At 41.8% G+C, this 26164-nt stretch overlaps 2 protein-coding genes across 2 annotated transcripts in view; both read left to right on the top strand.

Moving 5' to 3' along the window:
• The window catches only part of LOC308089679 (uncharacterized protein), a 496849-nt gene that overhangs the window by 154579 nt on the left and 316106 nt on the right, over positions 1-26164 (top strand). The window lies entirely within an intron of this gene.
• LOC308083831 (NACHT, LRR and PYD domains-containing protein 1-like) overlaps positions 1-26164 on the top strand; it is a 52680-nt gene that overhangs the window by 10133 nt on the left and 16383 nt on the right. Inside the window, exons 5-19 of the mRNA XM_080426232.1 lie at positions 1428-1475; positions 7817-7866; positions 8110-10048; positions 12734-12907; positions 13393-13563; positions 14364-14534; positions 14620-14763; positions 15328-15377; positions 18479-18998; positions 21118-21148; positions 21251-21300; positions 21723-21937; positions 23918-24159; positions 24848-24964; positions 25489-25648. Coding sequence (XP_080282358.1) covers positions 1428-1475; positions 7817-7866; positions 8110-10048; positions 12734-12907; positions 13393-13563; positions 14364-14534; positions 14620-14763; positions 15328-15377; positions 18479-18998; positions 21118-21148; positions 21251-21300; positions 21723-21937; positions 23918-24159; positions 24848-24964; positions 25489-25648 — 4082 coding nt within the window. The remainder of the gene's footprint in view (positions 1-1427; positions 1476-7816; positions 7867-8109; positions 10049-12733; positions 12908-13392; positions 13564-14363; positions 14535-14619; positions 14764-15327; positions 15378-18478; positions 18999-21117; positions 21149-21250; positions 21301-21722; positions 21938-23917; positions 24160-24847; positions 24965-25488; positions 25649-26164) is intronic.

The following is a 26164-nucleotide window of genomic DNA, read 5'->3' as shown; positions in this document are numbered from 1 at the left end:
TTGGTCAGTATTATGATTGAAAATCCAAATAATTGATAGAAAATATTTTTCAATGGATTCTGTTAGTATTGGGCATGCTAAAAAGCATACTTAAAATCTAGGAAAATTTGAGTTGTGGAAAGACATTATTTTCAAGATGGCGTCCGCGATGGCTGCCGGGAGCTTAAAATGGCTATAAGCTGGAAGGGAATATGTACAAAATCATACAAATTGTGCACTTGGTGACACGCTTTAGATTTTTGGCATGGTGTTAGGTATGGGCATAAGGTTTTCAGAAACACCGCAAGCAAGTTGAGATCGCCCCTAGTGGTCTTTCACCAAAAATAGCAGATCTACAGGCTCACGACACAACGTTTGCTTGTAGATATGCTAAAGCTGAATATTTGCCTACTATCACATGCTCAGAATAGGGATGCTACGTGCTTAACCCATTAAGATCTGGGAACCGATTCTACAAATGTCTTCTAAATCCTAACAGTTTTCTGAAAAACTTCTGTTGCTATATCAGTGGTGCACAAAACATTTTCATGTCAAGGACCCCCAAAATGATATGTATAGTCAATTGTTCCAGGGACCCCCAGAAGCAAAGATGAGTTATACATGTTCGCTTTGAAAAATATATATATTCAAAGATATGCACAAAGTTTCTAATTGTTTTCAAAAATAGCATCTACAAGCTCGTATATCTACTATTTCTGAATAGCCAAAGTATAAAATTATGGTTAAACTGGTTAAAATCTAAAATGACACAGATGTGTTCCCGGTTTTAATGGGTTAAATGAATGAGGCTATGCCCAATGATTGTGTCCAATATCCTCATGAGTCTGTCCAAATAATTCTCAGTATGTACCGTGTGCTATAATCCATCTAGTCTGTATAACACAAGCATTATAAGACGGGATCAGGCTGTCACTGCTGTTAGCTCAATCTCCTTACCTGAATCTCTAGAAGCTGGTAGAAGCCTGCATCCTGAGCTGTAATACACTTGGGGGAAAAATACACTTTTTAAACTTGCTTGTTCAAACTGCCATGGTTTTAACAGCTCATCCCTGTACACCAATCTTCTGCCACTCGCTCCGTCAGTCAGTCAGTCAGTCAGTCAGTCAGTCATTTAACCAGTCACCTCCTCACTCAGTCACTTACCCACTTAGTTTTTTATGCTTACCCGCTCAGCCGCTCGCTCAATCACTCACTCACTAACTCCCTTGCGCGCTCGCTCACTCACTCGCTCGCTTGACTGCACACACACTGTAAGAATAGATATGAAGAACATCCAATCACGTTTGTTTTACTGTACATTTTCAGTCCTTAATGTACATGAATCTGCTTTTGCCTCATTGAGGCCACTCCAGTCCCTAACCAGGTGGAGAAACACACAAATTAAGAAATGCTGAACCTCTGTTCTTTCTGCCTGTGTGTATATATAGGAAGTCCGGGAGATGGTGGCACCTGTCCTCAAGAATTTTCAAGCCCAGGTGAGTGTTCCTCCATGATTTACAGATACAGTACATTCAACATTCATACTGTAGGTTTCTACTTTATAAAGACAGACTGTGAAGATTTATTGCCACAAGTACACTGAAGGCACAGAGTACTTTTAGCATTTGCGCAGACTGTTTCACTGGATTTCACAGCCATCTTATCCTGACATACAGTACAAGACAGCACTTCCATGTCCTGTATGCCCTCTGCACAGCACACATCACACTGCCCCTGGGAATGAATGATTCGATAGATAGAGAGAGGAGGAGGAGAGGGGGGCAGGAATCAATGGCATACTTTTCATGTTCCTCCTCATCTGCCATTTATTGACTGATGCCTTTTCTGTCAAAGTGAAGTAGCATCTATCTGCCATTAGATGATCAGATATCTGGCTTCTCATATTTTCTTGGCCGAGACAAGCCCTCATTTCCTGTTGTGATGGTGCACTCGCCATGCCCCCCCCCCCCCTACCCTCTGACGTCGTCATATTGAAAAAGGGCTGGTGAACTTTACCCAGCGGTAGTCTGTGCGGCCTTAGTGAAAGCTAAGGGACTCTACCTGCTGCGGGGAGAACCTGCAAGGGAAGGTGGAGTTGCAGTGTGTGTGTCTGTCTGTCTGTCTGTCTGTCTGTCTGTCTGTCTGTCTGTCTGTCTGTCTGTCTGTCTGTCTGTCTGTCTGTCTGTCTGTCTGTCTGTCTGTCTGCATTGAGAAAGAACTGGGTCACTGCCTCTAACACCTCCAGCCCACCTCTCCCTCGTTCGGAGGCCCCTGAGCCGTCCCTCTTGGTATTTGGACCCTCATCATGCCACTTCTAAAAGAGAAGTCGGTTCCTTTGAAGTGTTTGCTACATGACATGTTCTCCTTCTTTTCTTTTTCATTTCAACGTTCCCTACCCACTTTTCCCTCTCTTCTCCCGTCCAATCTCGCCTCCTAATTATCGCTAACCAGGCGACTGATTAGAAACAGATATACAAGCTCATAGCGCGGCACCGAGTGCCACGCTATGAGCTTGTAGATCTGCTATTTTTTTTTTCAATTTTGAAAATGTATATATCTTTATACATATACAATTTACAGTTGTTCCAGGGACGCCCAAGAAGCAAAAAGTTGAGTTACAAATGTTCGCTTTAAAAAGTATATATTCAAAGATTTGCAGATCTACAAGCTCATAGCGCTGCACTCGGTGCCGCCTATGAGCTTGTATATTTGCAATTTTTTTTAATAGCCCAAAGAAATCTAAAAATTACAGATGCGTTCCCGGTCTTAATGGGTTAAGTTGGGTAACAGAACGGTATACGTATTTGTCCTAATCAAATTTTTTGAGAAGGGAGCCGACTTGGGATCTGAATTCATTCCACCATTAGAACACTTTTGGAGTGATTTCAGAAAGGGTTGTTCCAACAAAATAGTCTTTTTGGGCGGTGAAACCGCCCCTATAAGTGAGATTTGGAAAAATGTACAAATATCTTGGGCAGTGAAACCGGCCCTAAAAGTGAGGTTTGGAAATGTGTACAATTATCCTGCGCTGTGATTGGCCAATCACAATCTATTCAGGACTGTGATTGGCCAGTGTCACATGACACATGTGCATAGCCCTATATAAGCAACCATAACTTAAAAAAAACCAAATTATTGTTTTTTTTAAGTTATGGTTTTGTCCATCATAAAGTGTGTTTTACAAAAGATAAATGTATTTATCTTTTGTACATGATTGATCGACTCCATTCAGTATTGTGATTAGCTAGCAAGACACATGCTGACACTAAGTGGCTCTTTCAGATCAAAGCATATATATTGGTTGACTCTATTCAGTATTGTGGTTAGCTAGGAAGACACTGCCCACTTCACACAGGGTGTGATTTTTTGTATGCTGAGCGAATTTGAGGCGGATCCGACAATCTGCCTTGGAGGAGTTTGTTAAAGTACAACCCTTGAAAATGGCTTTTTTAAGTCGGGACATGATACAGGTGTGTACCAGGTACCAGGTGCAGGTAGGTGAAACCGTATAGTGGGGCTTCAAGCACAAACTTTTGTAGGGGGCGCTATTTAAATACATAATTTTTCACCACTTGTGATGTTTGTTGCAAACTTTTGGAGTACGCAGTGCCCCTCAAAAACGTGATTCAGTATCGGGAAGATAATAATAATAATAATAAATATAGCTGCAAGCAGCAACAAGCGGTTTCGAGGGATACGGCAAAAGGCGATATGAGGCGAGAGAGAGAGAGAGAGAGAGGCAGAGAGAGACTAATGAGGAGTGAGTGAGGGCAGGTGTGATTATGGATTGAGAGGGAGTGACAGCAGGTGAGGTGGGTGGATCCAATCCATGGGAATAGGCCAGGGGGAGTGTTGCACACTAGGTTGACTCAGACCTACAGACTGGCTGGTAGACAGTGTACTGACTGAGCCATTGGATAGACAGAATTGGATTTCATGTGTGGTAAGTTATCATACAGCATGGATTGCTTATTATATATATAAAAGCTCATAACGCGTCACATTGTAGATCGGCTGTATGTTGTTACTGTAAGTGTTGTATTAATAATTAAATCAGCAAAGTAACAATAACTAAAGCTGTCATATGCTGTAATTGTAGTAGAGTAGAAGTGACAAAAATGGAAAGTAAAGTAAAAGTACCTCAAAATTGTACTGTGCATTGTAATCATTTGTATTGGTACTTGAGTAAATGTACATAGTTACTTTTCAGCACCATTGAGGAGCCAATGACTGACAGGCTAGGTATCACCAGGTGCACTGATTGCTAGAGTGCAGAGGGACATAGGTTGATATTAATGGTCTTACCTCAAAATGTATATATCACACAGCTTAGATTTTTTTTTTTTTAATCCGACAGTGATGTAAAAACAAATATGTAGTGTAAAAGTTGCACGTTCATACAATATGAATGTATATTGTTCCTTGTGTCTGGGTAGCTCAGTTAGAAAAGCTCTTGACTCTCAACCGCAAGGTCATGGAATCGAGTTCTGGCAAAAGCAACACAGCATATGAGTAATCTGGTTCCCTGTTGTATAGAGCATTGTTACAGGTATAGACTCATGTGTTTGTTAATGTTGCTACCCTTTAAATGGCCATGGCCAATAACGTGGCATCGGGCGCTTAAAGTTAAATATTTGAAAAACTACACATTATTTCAAAGAAAAAGCCATCAGGCCACTAATGAGTTGTGAGTGAAGACAGGTGTGATTGGTGATGAGTGAGAGCAGGTGAGAGGGGTGGATCCAATCCATGGGAATAGGGGGAAGGTTGCTGACTAGATGATTCTTTTCTACACCCACCCTCACTAACCTTAAAGGAGAATTTTGGACTAAAGTTTTCTTACCTTTTCTATGACGTTATGATATCTTAGGATGAATGGTACAGTAGAATATTTTCATAACTCCACCCCTGAGCCGCCACAGCTTAAAAGGTGCGCGGATAGGCCTTAGGTTAGATCACATATTTTAATAGCTTTTTTTTTTTTTTGTGAGATCTGACGTTCAGTGACAGAACACTGTCCCAAAAAAAAACAAAAACAAAATTCAATCTCGTCTAGCGAGACTTCTGTTTTTTGTTTTGTTTTTTTTTGGTTGCATAGTGTTCTGTCACTATGAACGTCAGATCTCACCATTTTTTTTTTTTATAGCTATTAAAATATGTGATCTAACCTAAGGCCTATCCGCGCACCTTTTAAGCTGTGGCGGCTCAGGGGTGGAGTTATGAATTTTTTCTACTGTACCATTCATCCTAAGATATCATAACGTCATAGAAAAGGTAAGAAAACTTTAGTCCAAAATTCCCCTTTAACCTAAAAACAACGACCTAACCTCAAGAAACACTATTTGTAAAACTACGAATTCCAAATGATGATCACCTCAACGCATTGTTGGGGACAGGGATCAAACTAGCGACCTATGGATTCACAGGCTGCCTTTCTTCTCATTGAGCTGATCATTGGTTCACAAAACATTTACCAATACAGTTTTTTTTTGTCTTCTCGGAATGGAAACTAGTGAAAATAGTCGATCTACAAGCTCACAACGCGTTGTCTGAGAAGTTGTGAGATTGTAGATCGGCTATTTGCACAAGAAAGTACGTCATACATAAAAAACAACTACTCTCAAAAAAGCATTTCATGTTATTTTTTAAAAATTGCACATGTCTGAATTAACAGGGTCATGTTTTGTACAATGTAATATGTAATGAGTGAGGTTCGAATCTGGGACCTTTGGCACAAGAGGCTAACCTTTTACTGATTGAGCTATTCAATCCACAGCCTTAGTCAGTGAGAAAAGAGGATCCAACAAAACAAAACAAAAGGGGGAATGAAGTACGTCATACATTGAAAATAAATACCCTCAAATAAGTGTTTCATGTTATATTTAACAATTGCACATTTATTCATTGATACAGTCATGTTGTGTGCAATAAAATTGAGATGAAATCTGCCTGAGGTGGGACTCGAACCGCGACCCTGTGGTTTCAATGCAGATGATTAAGCAATCAAGCCATTGGACCAACAGACCTGGAGGGACAGCGAGTGCATTTTCCGGCAGCGGCGGCGGCGCCGGCGGCGGCGCCGGCTGGAGCTGCCGGTGGCGTCAGCTTTGGGAGTGTGCTGCGTTTGTGTAACGCAGTCCCCACTAATATTATTTACGATTCTGTGCCTATCGGTACATAACTCGGACGCCGCTTAGTCGAATAGCAGACCATCGGCCGGTCGTCGCGGGCACTCGCGCCTGGAGGCGCTCGGGCGCGACTCCTTGGCCTCAAGGTCTGCTGATTCGGCGCGGCTCCGTCATGGTCCAAAACTATACTTTATCGGCGGAAAAAGAAGTTGACTGCTGCTCCTCCACCGGCAGTTCCGCGACTGCCGCTCCTCCACCGGCAGTTTCCGCGGCAGTTCCGCTGCTCCGCCGGCAGCTGACGCTCCACCGCCGGCAGTCACTGCCGGGAGCTGCCGCTCCTCCACCGGAAGTTCCGCGGACGTTCCGCGGCTGTTGCCGCTGCCGGAGAATGCACTCGCTCCTTCTGCAGACCTGAACTGGTGAAAAAGGAATTCACACATTTGACACGATTTCACGCAAATTGCTCAGAAATCCTGGGTTTAAATGTTTTTCAAACTGCTCAATATGGCGTAAAATCTAAGGGCGGAGCCTTACTGGTCAAAGTGATAGATGTGTTCCTCATAAGTCAAGGCACATGTGTAAGCAAGTTTCACGGCTGTCGGCCAAACGAGGCATGACTTTTGCCTGTTTAAAGTTTGCATTTAAAAACATTTGCTATAGCCAATTGGTTTCAGTGATACCTGGAATGACCCTCTACAGTATTGCAAAGTTTCAAACAAATGTGAGTCTGCATGTACGTGTTAGGGGCAGACGAATAATTTTCATAAAACTGCAATATTCATTGGCTTATAAAAGCTTAACGTTTTCACTTAGGAAAATCCGCTTGCTCACGTTTGTCGGCATAGGTCCAAAGTTCATGTGTAAAACGTTTCGTGCAGATTGCTCAAAGATCCCAGGAGGAGATAGATTTGTTACTGTTTTTCATATAATTCAAAATGGTGGGAAAGGTCAGAGGTCAAAAGTCAGAGTATGAAAGTTGTTAGGCATGAGGAGACGCATGTGTGTATCGAAGTTTCATGGCTGTAGGTCAAACAGGGCATGAGTTGTACCTGTTCAAAGTTGGCATTTTCAATTGAATGCTACAGCGCCACCCTTTGGCCAATGATTGTGAGTTTGGGGTCTTCGCCGTTTGGCATAGCCCTCTACCATATTGCTGAGTTTCGTAAAAAGCATATGCACGGTTGGGCCAGAACTGAAAAAACGGCGGAGGAAAGAGAAAGCCAAGGAATGCAATAAGGTTTCGAGCCTTACAGGCCTCGAAACCTCAATTAAATAATGGTCATTGCTAAATGAGAGACATAATCAGATTATTTGATGAATCGTTTTGATAATCACCCTATTAGTTGATTATGAAAATAAATGTTAGTATGCAGCACTATTGGACAGCTGTGGCTTGGTTTTTTTTCCCAGATATATAACAACCGTTATACAACCTTTACTACTGCAGGTTTAACCGGCCCCGCTTTTTACATCTGCCTCTGCATGTTATCTCTTGAGGTGCTGCGTTGCTCCGCCCGGGCCCTGTAATCTTGATAAAATCCTGTAGCGTTTGAGGCCCCATTATCTTAAAATCTTGTGTGTATGCATGTTTAAGATAATCTTATTAAGGAAATACAGCACTGAGCTCACTGGCCCATACAAACTAATAGGCGAGTGCGCTCCGGTGCGCAATTTCCGAATGCACCCTAAGTCTGTCTGTGTCTCCACAGAGAGAGGACTGAGGAGTCGTCCAGGTCTGATGTACAAGACAAATCCTCAGGTGCATTTGTTTATTTTAAACATATATTTTTAATTTCTGAATATTCATTTCTTCTGCTAATAAAGCATCTAGAAGCATTCATTAATAGTTTATTCTGTTTATAAAACATCTATAAGCTAATTTTATTTACTGATGTTGTATAAGGCAGGTTTTTCACTGCAAGTGCAAATTGTAAATTATATATTTTCACATGTAAAATTATGATTGAAACTGTGTTAACATTCATGAACTGTTCTGTTACAGTGGGTGTAATTAAGCATAAGCTTTTGAAGAAATACAAGATCAGTCTTACAAAGAAGTCAGAAAGTAAGAGAGAAGACACAGCTGGACCAGGGTCTGGAACCTCCTTCCGCAAGATCTACACAACACTCTACGTCACAGAGGGAGATAATGAAAGGGTTAATATTAATAAGCAGCATGAGGTGTGGCAGCTTGAGCAAGCATCCAGGATCGGGACCCGCCGTGACGAGCCAATAGAGTGCTCTGACATCTTCAAACCCTCTCCAGGCACAGTAAAACCCATCCGATTAGCTCTGACAAAGGGCATCGCTGGCATTGGGAAATCATTCTCTGTGAACAAGTTCACTCTGGACTGGGCGGGGGGCGTGGCCAATCAAGACATTAGTCTCCTGATTCCTTTCTCGTTCCGGGAGCTGAACTTGGTCACACATGAGCAGTACAGTCTTCTCAAACTGATCCACGTTTTCCATCCAACATTAAAGAAGCTGACAGCAGAGCAACTTTCTGCATGCAATCCTGTCTTCATCTTTGATGGATTAGATGAAAGCAGACTTCCGCTACACTTCTGCAACAATGGGGATGTTGATGATGTAACACTGGCAACCTCAGTGGATGTGCTGATTACAAACCTGATCAAGGGGAAACTCCTGCCCTCAGCTCAACTCTGGATAACTACCAGACCTGCAGCAGCCTCTCAGATCCCTCCTGAATTTGTTGACAGGGTAACAGAAGTACGAGGGTTCACACCCGACCAGAAGAAGGAGTACTTCGAGAAGAGTGATGAGCAGCTGGCCAGTAAAATGATCTCACACATCCAGGCATCAAGGATCCTCGACATCATGTGTCACATCCCACTCTTCTGTTGGATCGCTTCTACCGTTCTGAAGAAGATGTTGGGGACTGACAAGACAGGACATCTGCCCAAGACCCTGGCTGAGATGTACTGCCACTTCCTTGACGTTCAGACAAAGCGGAAAAAGAAGTATCATGATACATTTGATCTGAATCCACTCAAGGAAGCTGAAGTTCTTCTGAAACTGTGCAGACTGGCGTTTGAACAGCTAGAGAAAGACAATCTCATCTTCTACCAAAAAGACCTGATAGATTGTGGTCTTGATGTCACAGACACCACACTGTTCTCAGGAGTGTGCACAGAGATCTTCAAAAGTGAGAGAGGGCTCTCCCAGGAAGTCTACAGCTTTGTTCATCTGAGCATTCAGGAGTTTCTGGCTGCAGTCTACCTGTTACACTGTTACAATGAGGGGGAAATGAGGATAGTGGAGACATTCCTGGAAGATTCTGATTTGAAAAATGGCGATAAAGAAGATGAAGATAAGGATCCTCAAAATGATGATAAAGAAACAGAAGAAGAAGAAGAAGAAAAAGGAGGAGAAGAAGAAAAAGAACAAGAAGAAAAACATGTGGAAGAAGAAGAAGATAATGATGAAGAAAATGAAGATCATGATAGTCACATGTCCCTAGATGACTTCCTGAACAAAGCCATGCTTAAAGCTCTGAAGAGTAAAAACGGCCACCTGGACCTCTTTGTCCGCTTCCTTCATGGCCTCTCACTGCAGTCCAATCCAAGTCTGTTAGGAGGTCTGCTGGGACAGAAAGAGAACAGCCCAGAGAGCATCCAGAAAGCCATCAACAACCTGAAGGAGATGAACATCTCTGGTGCCTACAATCCTGACAGATGTATCAACATCTTCCACTGTTTGATGGAGATGAAGGACGACTCAGTACATCAAGAGATAGAACAGTACCTGAAGTCAGGGGACAGATCACAAAAAAAACTCTCTGACACCCAGTGTTCAGCTCTGGCCCACATGCTGCAGATGTCAGAGAAAGTTCTGGATGAGTTGGACCTGGACAAATACAACACATCAGAGAGAGGGCGACAGAGACTGATCCCAGCAGTGAGGAACTGCAGTAAGGCTCGGTTAGTATCCATTTGAATAGAAACATGTTAGAATGGAGGAAATCATGTTATAATGTAATTTTAAACATATTGGCAAAAATGCTGTTATGTCAAGTTTCAGCTGAGCTGTCTATTGTATAGTTGGTTTCAAAATGCTTTTGGACATAGTAAGTAAACTTGTGTGTGTGTGTGTGTGTGTGGGGGGGGGGTAGGTTGTCTCATTAAATATAATATGGTCAATTGGTTATTGTGAGTCCCAAAATAATGCAGCAAAACCTTGATTTATTTGAATATAATAACATAACATAGCACGATTAAACAATGTTTGTAGAAGTAATAGTAACTCTGACAGATAGAGTGGTGTAATAGTGGTGGCAATAGTTGTAATTGTAGTAAACAAGTTGTGGGTTGCAGACACAATTATTGCTTTTTGTGAATTTAGAAGCCAGTTACATGTAGCCTATCTGAGTAGAATAGAAAAATATAATGTAAAATTAAAGCTGCAAGCAGCGATGACCGGGCCCCCGCACCTCTGTCCACATTAGGAGCAAATATCGACCATTTAGAACATGGAGCAGAGCTAAACAACTCTAACGAAGCACAAGTATTTTCAACTGAGTCCAGTGAGGTGACTAATGACTCAACAAACTGTTCAAAAGTTATTGCAAAATAAAGAAACAATAAAATATCGACCAATCGGAATAGGGGGCGTGGCTAAGTAACTGCAATGAAGGACAAGGACTCTCAACCGAATCAAGTGACGTGACTCAAGTCTCTACGACAAACTGTTCAAACGTTATAGCAAAAATAGAACCAAACTAATATCGCCAATGAACGTCAAGGACTTAAAACCAAATCTAATGAGGTGACTCACAAGTAACGCCTTTGACAACTTTTCATCGTGTCAAGGTATTTTGTGTGCACTGAGCGAGTTTGAGGGGGATCTGACATCCTCCTAGGAGGAGTTTGTTTAAGTGGACCCATGAAAATGGCATAAATTGCGCAAAAATGCCACAAAAAATGTAAATGGCTGGTTACTTGTTTGGTTTAGGTTATGGCACCAAGAGACTTTTTTTGTTAAGTCGAGACATGATACAGGTGTGTACGAATCTTTATGCATGTAGGTGAATACATGACTAGATGACTATGCTTGCTCCTCTTGGTACTCCAACACCTCAGTGTCACTGAAGACTAAGCTTCAAACCTCCCAAAACAAACTGATTCGACTACTTCTCGGACTGGGGCCCATGACCCACCTCTCTCCCACTCACTTTGCCAGCCTAGGCTGGCTCAGGGTGGAAGACAGGGTTAAACAACAAAAAATGGGACTGGTCTTCAAAATCGTAAATGCAGATTTGCCCAAAATGCCCCCTTTACAAAAACCTCCAAAAAGTTAGTGACACCCACAGTCACAAAACTAGAGGGATTTACATTATTTTGCCTAATAAAAATTTCAATCAATTTCAATCAAAGGTGAAACCATATTGTGGGGCTTCAACGTTGACATTTTGTAGGGGCGCTATTAGGCCATTAGGCCACGCCCCTTTTCAAGACAAGACCATTAAAATAAAATAAAATCGCCACTTGTGATATTTGTGCCAAGTTTGGCCCTAAAAGCACGATTCATTTTCGGGAAAATAATAATCTTTGCAATTTCAATAGGGCTTCGCACTGGTGCAGAGCTCGGGCCCAAAATATGCAATAATAACGTTTGTTATCACACATCAGAGATAATGTATAGCAATTTTAGTAGCAGCAAAACGTGTATGAGCCCATTATAGCCAATTATAGAAAAATCTGTATAATATTTATTTTTGATCACGAGCCCATTGATGCCGAAAATGTGTAGTAACAGCAAAAATAATAATTTTAAATAACGGAAAATGGGGAGTTGCAGCATTATTCCACAGCCTGTAAAGTAGATTAAGCAAAAAGGAGGATAGAACTGGTAGGCTACTATAGACACAATGCAGCGGCAAAGTGACGATACATAGCTCTGGGTAGGCCACCTGGCCGAGTGGAGTGCCCCTTTCTAATTAACGCTGCCAGCCCAGACGGCCAAAAGCGGGAGATTATGTTTTGGTCCTGTGAGTCTCTCCAGCTGTGATTCTGACTGTAAACAGCTAATCTCAGACATCGCTGTTCTGATCTGCGTGAAACTTTGCATGCGTACTCCCAGTAGGACAAGGAAGAACCATAGGTCGTACAATGACTCCAGAAACAGAAGTTAGTGGGATGGCCCCATTTCTTACAAAAGAAAGCCATATATAATGAACAGAACTTCAACATTTCATTTGTAATACACTTTAATTTGACTCAAATAAAAAAAATAAAAAAAAATGCATAAAAAAAATAAAAACAGCATAAAACCCAACTATAAAGTACTTCAAAAGTTAATAAAATCACACAAAGGCATAGAAGCCTAAGTTTAAAACTGACACAAAGCTTTGTTAAAGGGGTATGTTTTTTTGTTTTTTTAAGCATCAATAGTCTGTGGTGCTCTCAGGTGGTCAGGGAGGGCATTCCACAGACAAGGAGCAGCGCAAAGCCTGTGCCTCATGACTGACACAGCCCTTGGGTTGGCAACCTGGCCTGGCAGGTTATATACACTCAGTGGAGAGCACTTTTCTAGTTGGTATTGTGAGGCTGTAAATAAACTAATTGTTTTGCAATATTAACATTTTCCTATGTAATATGTAATTACAGACTTGTTGACTGTAACATCAATGAGACACACTGCGAGGTTCTGTTCTCAGCTCTCAGCTCTAAACCCTCCCACTTGACAGAGCTTGACCTCAGTTACAACATCCTACCGTCTTCAGGAGTGGTGCTGTTGTCTGAAGGACTGAAAAGTCCACATTGTAAATTGAAGTCTCTGAGGTCAGTAGTCCTGAAACTTTTCCTTTTCTTCAACCATGATTGTAACTCCGCAGATTTGTTTAGTAGTGGCTGAATACATATAGGAGACTAGTGGGCGGGCTCTGGGTTTGGTCTCTGCAAAACATCACTATCTATGACTTCGTCTCTCCCAAGGGTATTGGGGTTTCCAGCATTTGGAGTGCTTATGCCACCTCACAATCTTACACCTTGTAAGTAAGCAGCCATAGGGCAGGAGCCTGTCTCCTGTTTTTGTAGAGTGAAGCAGCTTGATGTACAAGCACAGCCCCTGGACATAACACTTGTATGGTGCAGGGAGCTACCCCCATTTCAACCCTTATTGCTAAACCAGGAACTAGTTTCAGTTTTATTCAAAATAGAAGTTTGATGTGTTTGAGATTTTGATTTCTTAAATACAGTGTCATAAACACACCAAAGACACTTAAATTAGACAATTACATGTTCATATTGTGTTCATCTACATGCAGGTTGAGGTCCTGTCACCTCTCAGAAAGCGACTGTGGACTTCTGGTTTCAGCGCTCCGCTTTAATCCCTCCCACCTGACAGAATTGGATTTGAGCATCAACAAGCTGATGGATTCAGGAGTCAAGTTGCTCACAGATGCACTTAAACTGAATCTCAAACTGGTGACTCTGAGGTCAGTAGTCCTGAAGTTTCTCTTTTTCTTCAAACCTGCCTGTCTCTACCCCTGGTGTTCTTTATGTGGGTTGTAATTCTATGTTGCATGTTGGTCAAGCAGTAGCTGATTACATATTGTCACTGTCGGCCAGAAACCAATGTCCAAAACCGTCACTTTTCAGGAAATGAAAAAACAAAACAAAAAACTGTTCCAATGAATCTAGTGTAGTTATTATTTAGTCACAAGCTCTTGTTATTACAATTCATTGGTGCAATATTTATAGACAGACTTAACCATGTTCAATCCTTGCATCACTATTTTGGGCATGCCATTATAGCTGAAAAATGTCAATCATTTTCGAGGTTGTAGATGACGTGTTTTTACTTCTTCTGCCCGACGATGATATAAGAGACAACAGTGGGATAACGATGTCCATGAGGCCTCTGGGGATGGTCTTGGTTTCTGTTATTTAAATCAATTCAATCAGGATCCTTGCTTCGTGTCGTTGACTTGAATCTATGCGATTGGCTAATAACCGGTACATCCCATAAGGCTGAGGGATCGGATCATTTAAATTAATTGCTAGATGCCAGCGTTTATCCCATAAGCCAGACGGACAGGTGCCAGATTGGCTAGTTCCAGTCGATAGCCTCGGGACCTGTGTTGGCCCACCCATCAATTATGCGTGCCTACCCAAATTCTGCCACAGCTACTGCCCCATGTTGGCTCTCTCCCTACAGCCTACCACACAACAACAACCCCTGCCACACATACCGAAGAGACTAAAATGTTCATACTGTATGTTCATTTCCATTCAGGCTGAGCTACTGTCTGCTTTCAAAGAGCTGCTGTGAATACCTGGCCTCAGTTCTCAGTTCACCCTCTAGTCTGAAGCAACTGGACTTGAGTTTCAACGAACTTCAGGATTCAGGAGTCAAAGATCTATCTGCTGGGCTGAAGAGTCAACATTGTAAACTTAAGACTCTGAGGTAAAATATGTTTGTTCTATCTGTTCTATCTGGATCTCCACTTGAACATCAGCAGTGGTTTGTTAAAGTCTTAATTTCTCTACAGCTTGTCACATTGTCTGGTCTCAGAGGATGGCTGTTCCTCTCTGGCTTCAGCTATAAGCTCTAATCCCTCGCCGTACCTAAGCGAGCTGGAACTGGACCTGAGCTTCAATTACCCAGGAAACTCTGCTGGACTGAAAACCCTCAAGTGAGTTGAGACTTGGAGACAGTACATCACTCACATGTTCCATTGGCTCGTTTTTAGGAGACAGTGTACTACTAGACTTCACCCATTTTCCACCTATCTACATAGCATTGGTCCTCACCAATGCTCATTGTAATATGCTACCATTTTTGTCTAATCGGTCTGTGTCTCAGAGGAGGGCTGTGGAGAGTTCAGAAACTGTTTTGTTTGAAAAACAAAACTTGCGTAAAGATGATGTCATTGATAGGCATGTTTCTGAAGTGTCCACATGCCTCCTATGAGACAGACAGACTAGAATTTTATTTTACCATTTTATGATGATATGTTGAAAATGGGTGAAGTTGTCCTAGTAACTTCATTACAATAAATATTTTGTCTGGTTGTGTGTCTCTGATTTTGATTTAATTTCATTGCTTGCAACTGACATAGAAGGTTAAAAGACAATCGAGGATAAACACCAAACGTACTAAACGTATAGACTTTTGCCCACTGCCTGTCTGTCTCTGTTTGTCTCTGTGTGTACTTTTTTTTATAGTACATGTAACATGTGACTTGTTGCTCCTACAGATTGGATCATGGAGAAGAACACTGGGTTCAACCTCAGCTCCTTAAAAGTTGTGAGTACTGACTATACAGTTTATACGTCTGTCTGTCTGTCTGTCTGTCTGTCTGTCTGTCTGTCTGTCTGTCTGTCTGTCTGTCTGTCTGTCTGTCTGTCTGTCTGTCTGTCTGTCTGTCTGTCTGTATGAAAAGTCAAATAGGCAAGATGAACTTTACTTACTGTAATGTATTTCATACAACACTTCAGTATAAACCTCTATCAAGAACGTGCACACATAGACATCGAAGGGGGCTAGAGCCCCTGCCCTTTTGCTTGTCGGTAAAATGTTCCCTCTCCAAGCCATGGATGCAGCATTTACTTAATTGATCCCTTTGAACTTCAGAGGGGTTCAAGGTTCAAGTGTGTACTTTATTGTTACATCTTGTGTACAGGTACATAAGAGTAAAACTTGTTTTGGTTTGGCTTCCTTCAGACAATGAAGCAGCATAAGTAATAACAATAGAATAAAGAAGACATGAAAAAGATTAAAGAAAGAGTGCAAAAAGAGCAAAAAAGAGAATGAAAAGAGCATCATCAAATCAAATCAAATGTACATGTGCATAAAAATAAAGAAACATAACTTGGTATGTTGTATACACCACCAGCATAATTATTCAGTAGCTGTCACCCAACTTTGTGTAACTTCACAGTATATTCTATATACAGCAGATAAGGTGCAGTAGCTGCAGTTCAGGCATAGTAGTGCAACAAAAAGGGATGGATGGTTGGACGGGGCAGCTTATATATCCCTTTGCCATGGTTCTTTCTGGTTCAGATCCTTCATGTACCTGATTGTACGTGGAAAGAAGCTTTTTTGCAGTCTATTGCTAGTAGCTTTGAGACTGCGTAGCCGTTTTCCATGCGGCAACATCTCGAACAGTCTATGGTTGGGATGGCTTCGATCTTTGTTGATTCCTCGTGCTTTGCTGACACAGCGTTCATCGTACAAGGCTTGGATTGGGGGGAGATCACATCCGCTGATGCGTTCGGCTGTCCGCACAACCCTCTGCATTGCATTGTTGAGTTCAGTGCAGCTGCCGTATCAGGCAGTGAAGCAGCCAGTCAGAATGTTCTCTGTGGTGCCTCTGTAGAAATCTATTAGGACTTTTTGACCCATGCCAGCTTTCTTCAGTTTCCTGAGAAAGTAGAGGTGTTGTTCACCACTCGCTCTGTCTGTACTGCCCAGGTGAGATCTTCAGTGATGTGCACCCCCAGGAATTTGAACTCTCTGACCCTCTCCACTGCAGCGCCGCCGATCTGGATGGCAGAGGGATCTCTAGGAGGCCTTCTGTAGTCCGAAGATTATCTCTTTTTGCAACATTGAGAGCCAGGTTGTTCTCTGGCACCATTGTGCCAGGTTCTCCACTTCTCTCCTGTAGGCTGTTTCGTCGTTGTCCGTGATAAAGCCTATCACTGTAGTGTCATCTGCAAACTTGACCACTTGGTTGGAGCTGAACAAAGCCACGCAGTCGTAGGTGTACAGGGAGTAGAGAAGGGGGCTCAAACGCATCCCTGAGGGGCTCCTGTGCTGAGGGTCAGGGGGGCGGAAGTCATAGATCCCATCCTCACCACCTGACGTCGCTCTGTCAGGAAGTCGAGGATCCAGCTGCAAAGACTTGGGTTTAGACCTAGACTCCGTAGCTTGGTGTCTAGTCTGAGGGGGATTATGGTATTGAACGCTGAGCTGTAGTCTATGAACAGCATTCTCACATATGACTTGTCACTCTCAAGGTGTGAGAGAGTGGTGTGGAGTGATGTGGCAATGGCGTCATCCGTGGATCTGTTCTTACGATAGGCAAATTGCAGGGGGTCGAGTGTGGGTGGCAGCTTGTTGTTGATCATCACTCATGTTTTCTCAAAGCATTTGCTCACTATGGGTGAGAGTGCAACAGGCCTCCAGTCATATAACTCGGTTACTTTGCCTTTTTTAGGAACCGGGACAATGATTGCTGTTTTGAAGCATGATGGTACTTTGCTTTGGGGGTTGTGCACTGAGTTGATTGATTGGGCCATAAAAGTGTCAACAAGTGTCAGCAGGGGCCTCTCTCTCTCTCTGTGTGTCCGTGTAATTTCACAATTTGCTAACATAATTTTGATTGATCACAACATTTCTGATTGACAGGCACTTCTAGTCAATCAAGCAAATGCTTAATACTTAACACATTGACTGCCTGATATTAAAACATTGTTTTGTATCCCCTTATCAGCGTTTATTACCTTAAATAGACGATCTTTGAAACATTGTGGAAGCCATGTTGTGTACAAAAATGTGTCCATGGGTTGGGGGAGGGATCCGTGTATCCACTGGAACAATAACATTTCTACCGCAAGCAGCCATTGTGGAGCTATGGCCCGTTGTAAACGGGTGGTTTATATCACAAACATAAAGAATCTGAGTTAGAAGTGTTTTTCTAAAAATCCTAACGTTGGGGCGGACGGACGTCCGTTTTTTTGGAATGACGTCACATCCGTCTATTGCTTCTCTGAGTGACGAGGGGTCATTTCCTAAGCTGTTAAGAGTGACTCTTGTGGAATATAACACATATTTGCGTCCTTGGCGGGTAATTTGTTAATAACAGCAACTGCTAATTTAAAGACAGGGTGCCGTGATTTTCAGTGATCCCCCCCCCCTAAAACATAATCATCAGGTATTATGGTTAGGACGATTTTTTTCAAAAAAGTGTACAGAAAGTGTTAAAATTATGTTTTTATGTGGACACGCCTCCAGTTCATTAAGTATACCTGGTTCTCACCTTAGCACCTTCTCCACCACCTTAGCACCACCCACCTGTCCTAGTCCCTCCTCCTCCTCATGCCCACACCTGTTGTGTTATGATAATGAGGGGGAAGGTATATTTTTACTCAAAAATAAAGCGCTGTTTTTCTATTTTTTCTATTTTTGCAGTATAATCCTAGATTCCTAGTGTTAATTTAAAATGAGATATTCCTCTAAGTCTGGGTAGACATGTCAAAAGGAAATTATCCAGCGCTGTGCTGCCCTTTTTATATTTCAGTCCCCTGCCCCTCAAATTCCCTCTGCACGTCCCTGACCTCTATGGTAATGTTGTGTACTCAGTACTGTAGTGAACTGAAGTTTTTTTTTGTTCTCTCCATCAGGTGTCTATCCTCTCACACTGGACACAAACACAACAAACAGATCCCTCTCTCTGTCTGAGAACAACCGAAAGGTGACAAGGGAGCCCAAGAAACGGTTGTATTTTCATCATGCAAACAGATTTGTGCACCACCCACAGGTTCTGTGTAGAAAGGGTCTGCCTGGACGCTGTTACTGGGAGGTAGAGTGGAGTGGAAGGGTTGCTGTAGCAGTGACTGACAGAGGAATCAACAGGGGAGGAGTAGGTGTTGACTGTCTGTTTGGAGACAATAACAAGTCCTGGAGTCTGGAATGTCATGGCGGAACCACCAACAGATACTCTGTCCTTCACAATAGGAGGAGAACCGTCCTCCCTGTCTGTCCCTCTGACTCCAACAGAGTAGCTGTGCATCTGGACTGCCCTGCTGGAACTCTGTCCTTTTACAGAGTGTCGTCTGACTCACTGACACACCTGTACACCTACCAGTCCACATTTAGTCAACCCCTCTATGCTGGATTCTCGGTTGAGTCGGGTTTCATAGAGTAAGTAGAACAGCCTCACGCACGTACGTACACATACATACACTCTCTCTCCCATGAGCAGGTTGGTGCCTTGCATGGTTTCCTCCACTGTTGGTGTGTGAATGGGTGAATGTAATGCACATTGTAAAGCACTTTGGAGAAAGTTTCCAGTGCCCCATTTACCATTTATTGTCAATGTATTGACTACAATTGAAAGGAGAGATGTCCAAGTGCATGCATGGCCATCATAATCACTCTAGTCTCTATAGGCGGCTTTCCAAATGCATGGCCTCACCCTACCCCACACCACACTGTCCACTTGTGCCTTGGTTTCCACTACAATGAAGTGGGTAGAGTGGTGTGTATGTACCGATATCTAAAGCTCAACCTAACTTCAGATCTTCCCCTCGGTCCAGGGACGTACACACGTAAATATGATTGATGTAAACCACTTGACAACAACAACACGAAACACCAATACTACCTTTTGGTAATGTATTAACTATAATAACACACACACATTCTCACATAAACACACATGGTTACCTAACTAAACTATCACTTGTACAGTATTGCAGCCAGCCCTAGAGAATCTACACACATTAGAACTCTTAAATGGGTGCTAACGGTTGCATGAGGTGACGTGATGTAGCAGCAGGTTATTTAACTGAAAAACACAAAACCACGAAAGAAAATACCATTAATAATACGAAAACATGCATAAATATATTGACAACATATATGAGTACAATAAAAGAGTTTTTCACACAGAATAATCATTTTTCGTGCACAATTGCCTTACCAGCTCTCAATCTACGTGCTAACGCTGCGATGGAATGAATCTTGCTGGTCAAAACAACTCTATGCGCACGCGCAAGAACACATGTGGAACTCTAGTACCAAAACACACCTACGTTTCAATTAAATAGGGACATTTCTCTTATCCTAAAGTTAATGGAATAATTCCCATAAAAAAGTATCCCCGAAATTACACATGCCCCCAGGATCCAAAACCCCAAAGAAAATGTAAAGGCAGTAAACACGATAAACAAAGTATTTACAACAACAATCATGACGTCATTGCAGCGGAGAAGAAAAAGACCCCTTCTCTCTTCTAGAGGTCACTCACTACCAGCTTAACCTGTGCATGCCGGTGAATGTTTGTAAACAATAGAATATATAATATGGTCGGAAAGACCCTATAAAACTACACAGTGTAAGTGGTACTAAACTGGTGCCTAAAAAGTACCCACTCCTGAGTAGGTCTGAGCTAGACCAAACGGGGCCAAACACTTCATAATGACTGATCACTCACCGACTTTTATTTAGAACAGGATATAGTTGTAAAACATTAGAATACGTTATAGATTATTATAATCACAGTTACAATCTATTCTAGTGTGTTATAATGATCATAGTTGTAAAACATTATAATAATTTATAGTGTATTATAATCACAGTTATAATCTATTATAGTGTATTATGATTATCAAAGTTGTAAAACATTATAGTACTTTATAGTGTATTATGATCACAGTTGTAATCTATTATAGTGTGTTATAATTATCATAGCTGTAATACATTATAATAATTTATATTGTATTATAATCAGTTATAATCCATTATAGTGTATTATAATTAGCATAGTTGTAATACATTATAATTCATATTGTATTATAATCACAGTTATAAGGATCATACCGAACCAAATGGTTCACCCGCACGTGCACAGGTGATTTGCATTTGTATACAGGACAGTTGGCCACTCATTTACATTACGTTGTTAGACAAAAAGCAATGACCTCCACCTATGTTTATATTACAAATGAGTGTCAATGGCCGGAGTCTGCTACTCATACCTGTGGATTTGAGAGGGGGTACTTTTGTGTAATGGAAACGGAAGATATTTTGATGCGGTGTGATGTGGTGTGGTGTGGTGTGGTGTGGTGCTTAAGCTGCAGTGGAAAGGGGGCTTATGTGTAGTAGTGCAGTATCCACAACTATCTATCTTTTACTGTGTGTGTGTGTGTGTGTGTGTGTGTGTGTGTGTGTGTGTGTGTGTGTGTGTGTGTGTGTGTGTGTGTGTGTGTGTGTGTGTGTGTGTGTGTGTGTGTGTGTGTGTGTGTCTCTATGTTTCTAGACTCTCTGATGAGGTTGATCACATGGACATTGTGAGTAAAAGCCGCTCCTCTTTAGAATATTGATTGAGAATACTGATTGAACATCTGAAAAATTACTGATTCTTTGTTTCTTGACTGCTTTGTGTCTTTCAGGCCAGTTTTACACCGACCGTTCATACAAATCAGTCAGCCAATGAATACAGGTAACTCATCCTAAACAGCTTCATTGGTACCTTCCGATATGGATGTACCGTAAATTTTGGAGTATAAGCCGTGACTTTTTTCCCATTTTTCGACCCTGCGGCTTATATAACGGTGCGGCTTATCTATGGATTTTTACAGCTAACGGCCACTAGGGGACCTCCTAAATCTATGGATTTTACACCCGCGGCTTATAGTCCAGTGCGGCTTATATATGTACAAATCATTCAATTTAGCTGCTGCGGCTTATATTCAGGTGCGGCTTATAGTGCGAAAATTACGGTATGTTTAAACCCATCAGCTGATCACTCACCACAGCTGAGTCTTGTGTTGTCGCTATTGAACCAAACACTGATTGTACTTCATGTGGCAAGATGAGATATAATGAAGTAAACGGATGATATCAATAATAATGGTTTCACAGGTTCATGTTCCCCGGAGTGGGCCTATTCGAGTGCAGTCTGACAGGATTGGCGTTTGGAACGACGGGGGAAGGAGAAGTCCTCTACAGGACTGTTCAGTGGGATGAAAGATGGCTCCAGTCAACAGGAGGAACTCCTGCAGGGCCTCTATTTGACATCAAGTGTCCTCAGAAGTCTGTCTGCCAGCTACACCTGCCACACTGTGACATCACACCTGGTGAGGAGGAGTTCTTCTTATCATTGTCCAATTATTTCCAAATGTATTGTTTCAAGGGACACAATATTAATATGGCTGCGGAACAGGCCGTGTTCCTCTGCATTCATTACACTCTCTCGGTGAAACTCCTTACTGTCAGGTGTAGGGATGGGGATCAAAACCCAGTTTTATAAAGGACCCTTGCCAAATGTATTAAGACCTAAAAATCGATACGTATTAAGGTTATCAATAGTCTTATCGGGTCCAGGGGGTCCTAAAGTTACGTCATGCGTCCGTGGCCGAGTCTTCCCTCGTAGGGTCTTCGTGTTTTAGTCACACCCAGGGCCTTCGGGTCACTTTGACCCGAAGGCCCTGTGTGAAAATTTTCATTTTCATGAAAATGAAAATTTTCATTTTCATATCACATGTTTAGTACAGTAAATAAGGCAAATAGAAGAAGTTTCATAGAGAACAAAAAATGTTTACATACTTTTAATTCATGTTGAAAATGTTAAACCGGGTCAAAAGGACCCGAGGACCCTACGAGGGTTAAATCTAATCACTGGTGCACAAAGATGTAGATTGTCCACCATTAAAACAAGGAAGAAAATTACCTCACATAGGCATTTGCTACTTTTCATTTGGTCAAAGCACCAGTTTAATCTCTCTTATATACTACAGATGGTGTCGCATGTGAAAAAGAATAGCTCTACAGGCGTTCGAATGTACCAGTTTTCGAACTACATCACGTCCTAAATAGATCCGTTCAGTCACATCAGTGCTGCAAATGCAATATTTTCATTGGCTGAAAAGTAGAAGACAGGCTCTTTCCCGACAGACCAGCAGGCAGCTCTCCTCATCGGACTGAACTCTGTGAGGAGTGTATGCATATATCTGTATGCATTCAGTGAACGTAAGGACCGGGATTCCGTTGAGTTTAGTTCAGAACAGGAGGGCAGAACCTATGGGGCAGAACAAACCGATCTCCACTGATTATATCTTTGTATTGTAGTCAGAGAACAAAAGGACTGATCTCATTCACCAAACAAATATACTTCATCATTAGTGAATGGGATTAGTGAATACATGCAGGATCATTATTGAACGATTTGAGGTGGTCTCGGTCAGTACTGTTTCCTTGCGAGTGAACCACGACTGAATGTAATCTGATTCCAGTCTGCTATTCAACTGCATGCATTAAAAGTCCAGGACTTATTTCCATTGTGGTTCTCATATAAACAACATAAAAAAAACTTCACATAAGTGACAATCTGTTGTAATTCATAAAACACATTTTCATAACAAAATATAACACTGAATAAAACTAAATACAATATCATACATCTGCTGCTGGGTCCTCGACCCATAGGCACAGACATGCCGATGTTCGCAAATGGCAAAGCTCTGAAGTGATTTTGGGCCGGCGTTAGATGGCACTTAGACCGCCACCCCTGGGACTCGCCAGACTGGTTAGCCATGGAAACAGTGGAGATGGTAGGTGTAGCATTCCAACAATCTTTTTGCGGCTAGCTGTGTTTGCTGAGCTGGTGGTAGTAGCCGGAGAGGTAAAAACTGCAATCTGCTTGTCCCGTTAGCATGTGATGCTAATTTCTGTTGTGCTGGTGGCCAAATGTCTTGGTTACCATAATGCATCGGCTGTGGACCAGGATTCAACTCCACAACCCCAGCCAGAAGGGGCGTCACTGCACTGTGAACAAGCCCTTAGTGGGAGCCAGATGCATATAACCCCCTTCTTTTATCAATGCACGAGCTCCGGAAGAGCGATTGTCCAGTAACCTTGTTGTAAACAAGAGTTGGTTTGAGGTTTAAAAGATCTAAAGAGGCACAACATGCCTGCTCCATGGTGGCCAGCCTTTGTACTTGTACATTAATGATCCCCATCCCTAGTCACATCCTGTTGAACTGCATTGGTTTTTAATTGAGAATCACACCTCTATGTTTGATTACCATGAAATTAAATGTTTCAAAATACTTTCACAGGTGATGGCCTGTCTGTGGCCCACATCAGAGATGAGGGTGGATACCTCTTAGAACCACAGAATGTGACACAGACTCATGTGGTTATAAATGTGACCCACCTGTCTCTCTTTGGGGCCATGCGAAAGGTTGTGGACTACTTTAAACAAACACGTGGTCAAGTTCTGCTGTTCCTTCATCCACCAAGAAGACAGATACGTGAACTGAGTGTATTCCTGCTGCAGAGCAATGTGCCTATCGAGGAGGTAAAATATGCTACCTGTTAAGTATCATCTCAAAGAGTTTGAATCCCTTTAGATACTATGTCTCTGCTGTCCGGCAGCAACCAGCTAACTCCAAAATGTTCATTTTTCAGGAAATGACAAAAAAAAAGTGGATTTAGGAGGTTTTGTTCATCATTGATAAGAACAGCTGAATGGATATCCAAGCTCACAATGAGGTTGGAGGTCAAAAGGGGTTGGAGCCTGGAGTCAGCTAAACCAGCTAACTCCACCCCCCTTTGGTGGACTTGCTGGTTTAGCAGAAAGTTTGAGGTTCCAATGGAGCTAGATGGTTTTGTCAGAATAACTTTTAAATACTTTTCATTGGTTCAATTATCTTTTAATCAACACACAGACATAAAGGGTGTTCAATGGCCCTGACTTATGGAAAAAAAATGCAAAAGCGGAAAAATTGAGTTAGCTGGTTCCTGCCGGACAGCAACAGTGTATTTCATGAAACTGATTCTGATTTTGAAAAGATAACCAGAGGCTAGTCTGTAAGTGTAGGCACATTTGACAACCAATTTAAAACCATTGTTTATAAGGACATAATAACATGTAAAAATACCCTGGTACATAAATAAGACTAGTGAAGTATCCCATCTACTATGGGCTAAACACCCAACCCATTTGAACCATCTAGTAAAGTCGTGTTGGTGTCATTATACTGTAGGTGATGGCAAAGCATGCCAAGAAAGAATACATCGAGGTCAATTCCAACTGTGTTCTCATCCCAAACCAAGTCTACAGTCTGCACTGTTCGCCTACTTCTTATGAAGTAGATCCTAAGGTATCACATGTTATCAAACTAAAAAGTTGCCTTTTCAGGAAGTTGCAAGTGGGGCTGTCCCAACGCCAGTTGTGGGTTATGGCCGTCGGGACCCGAGGATTGGGAAAAATAGCGTTAGGCCCTGCAACATGCGGTTGTAATTTGGGGTTGATTAAATGTTCATAGATACATGGATTTGAAATAAATAAATACACATATATGTATGTATATGTGCCCCTCCCTCTAATGTTGCAAGCCAATTACATTGTCACATGACTCCCAAGATCATGTGTAATTACACATATAATATATAATTACAACTCCTACGTCGTAGGAACGCAATTTTTCCCCACGGATTACTTGGGTCCCAACAGCAGGAACCCACTACTTACATCATGGCACACTTTCAATGTCTCACAATTGCACATTTCTAGTTTCTACTACTGCCAAAGTAGTATTATTACTAACACTACAACTATAACCATTAATACTAGCACTATTTAAGTAATGAAATACAATAGTTCAATTGCTATCTCTGTTTTCAGGCAGTGCCTTTTCTGAACTATGGAACCAATGGAACCAATTACCATCGAACATGTATGGTGGAAATGGATCTCAAGGCAGAAGTTGTCTTATTGAAGTTACGGACACCTGAACAGAAAGAGAAGGACGAACCAGTCTGGGAAGGAAAGGTTCGACTGCCAGGTAAAGGCAGAGTTATATGTTGGGACCAAGTTATTTACTTGTTTTGAAAGTCACAAATAAGTCTAAAATCTTCACACTCAAGTCCCAAGTCAAGTCCCAAATGTTCGAGTTCTAAACAAGCTATAAAATGTAATGCCATACAGAGTGATAGATAATATTATAATATTCAAATCATGAATGTTTGTTAAAACAAGTGTGACTGAATATAATCATAAAAAGGAGTGTTGTCATTGCACTTTCATAGCACTATTATGTATTTCTAAATTAAATTGAAAAAAGGATACATGTAGAAAAAAATCAATCAGTTGTTTGCATCCACTATTCAACTAATCTCTCAAGAACAGATTCAGAGCTGCGCTTGAATCTGTCGGTAGCAGCGTTGAGAACCTATGCACAGTAGCTACAACTACAAGAGGGCTTGATTGATTGATTGAATATTTTATTAGGCAAACATGTAAAACAGCACTGTTACATTTAAAATACTTTGTCTAAAAGGTCCGTTGAAAGTCCTTGAGG

Source organism: Gymnoscopelus braueri (genome assembly GCF_963280865.1).
Source record: "Gymnoscopelus braueri genome assembly, chromosome: 1".
Lineage (NCBI taxonomy): Eukaryota > Metazoa > Chordata > Actinopteri > Myctophiformes > Myctophidae > Gymnoscopelus > Gymnoscopelus braueri.
The sequence above is the reverse complement of the archived record's forward strand: the minus strand, read 5'-3'. Positions and strand labels throughout refer to the sequence as shown.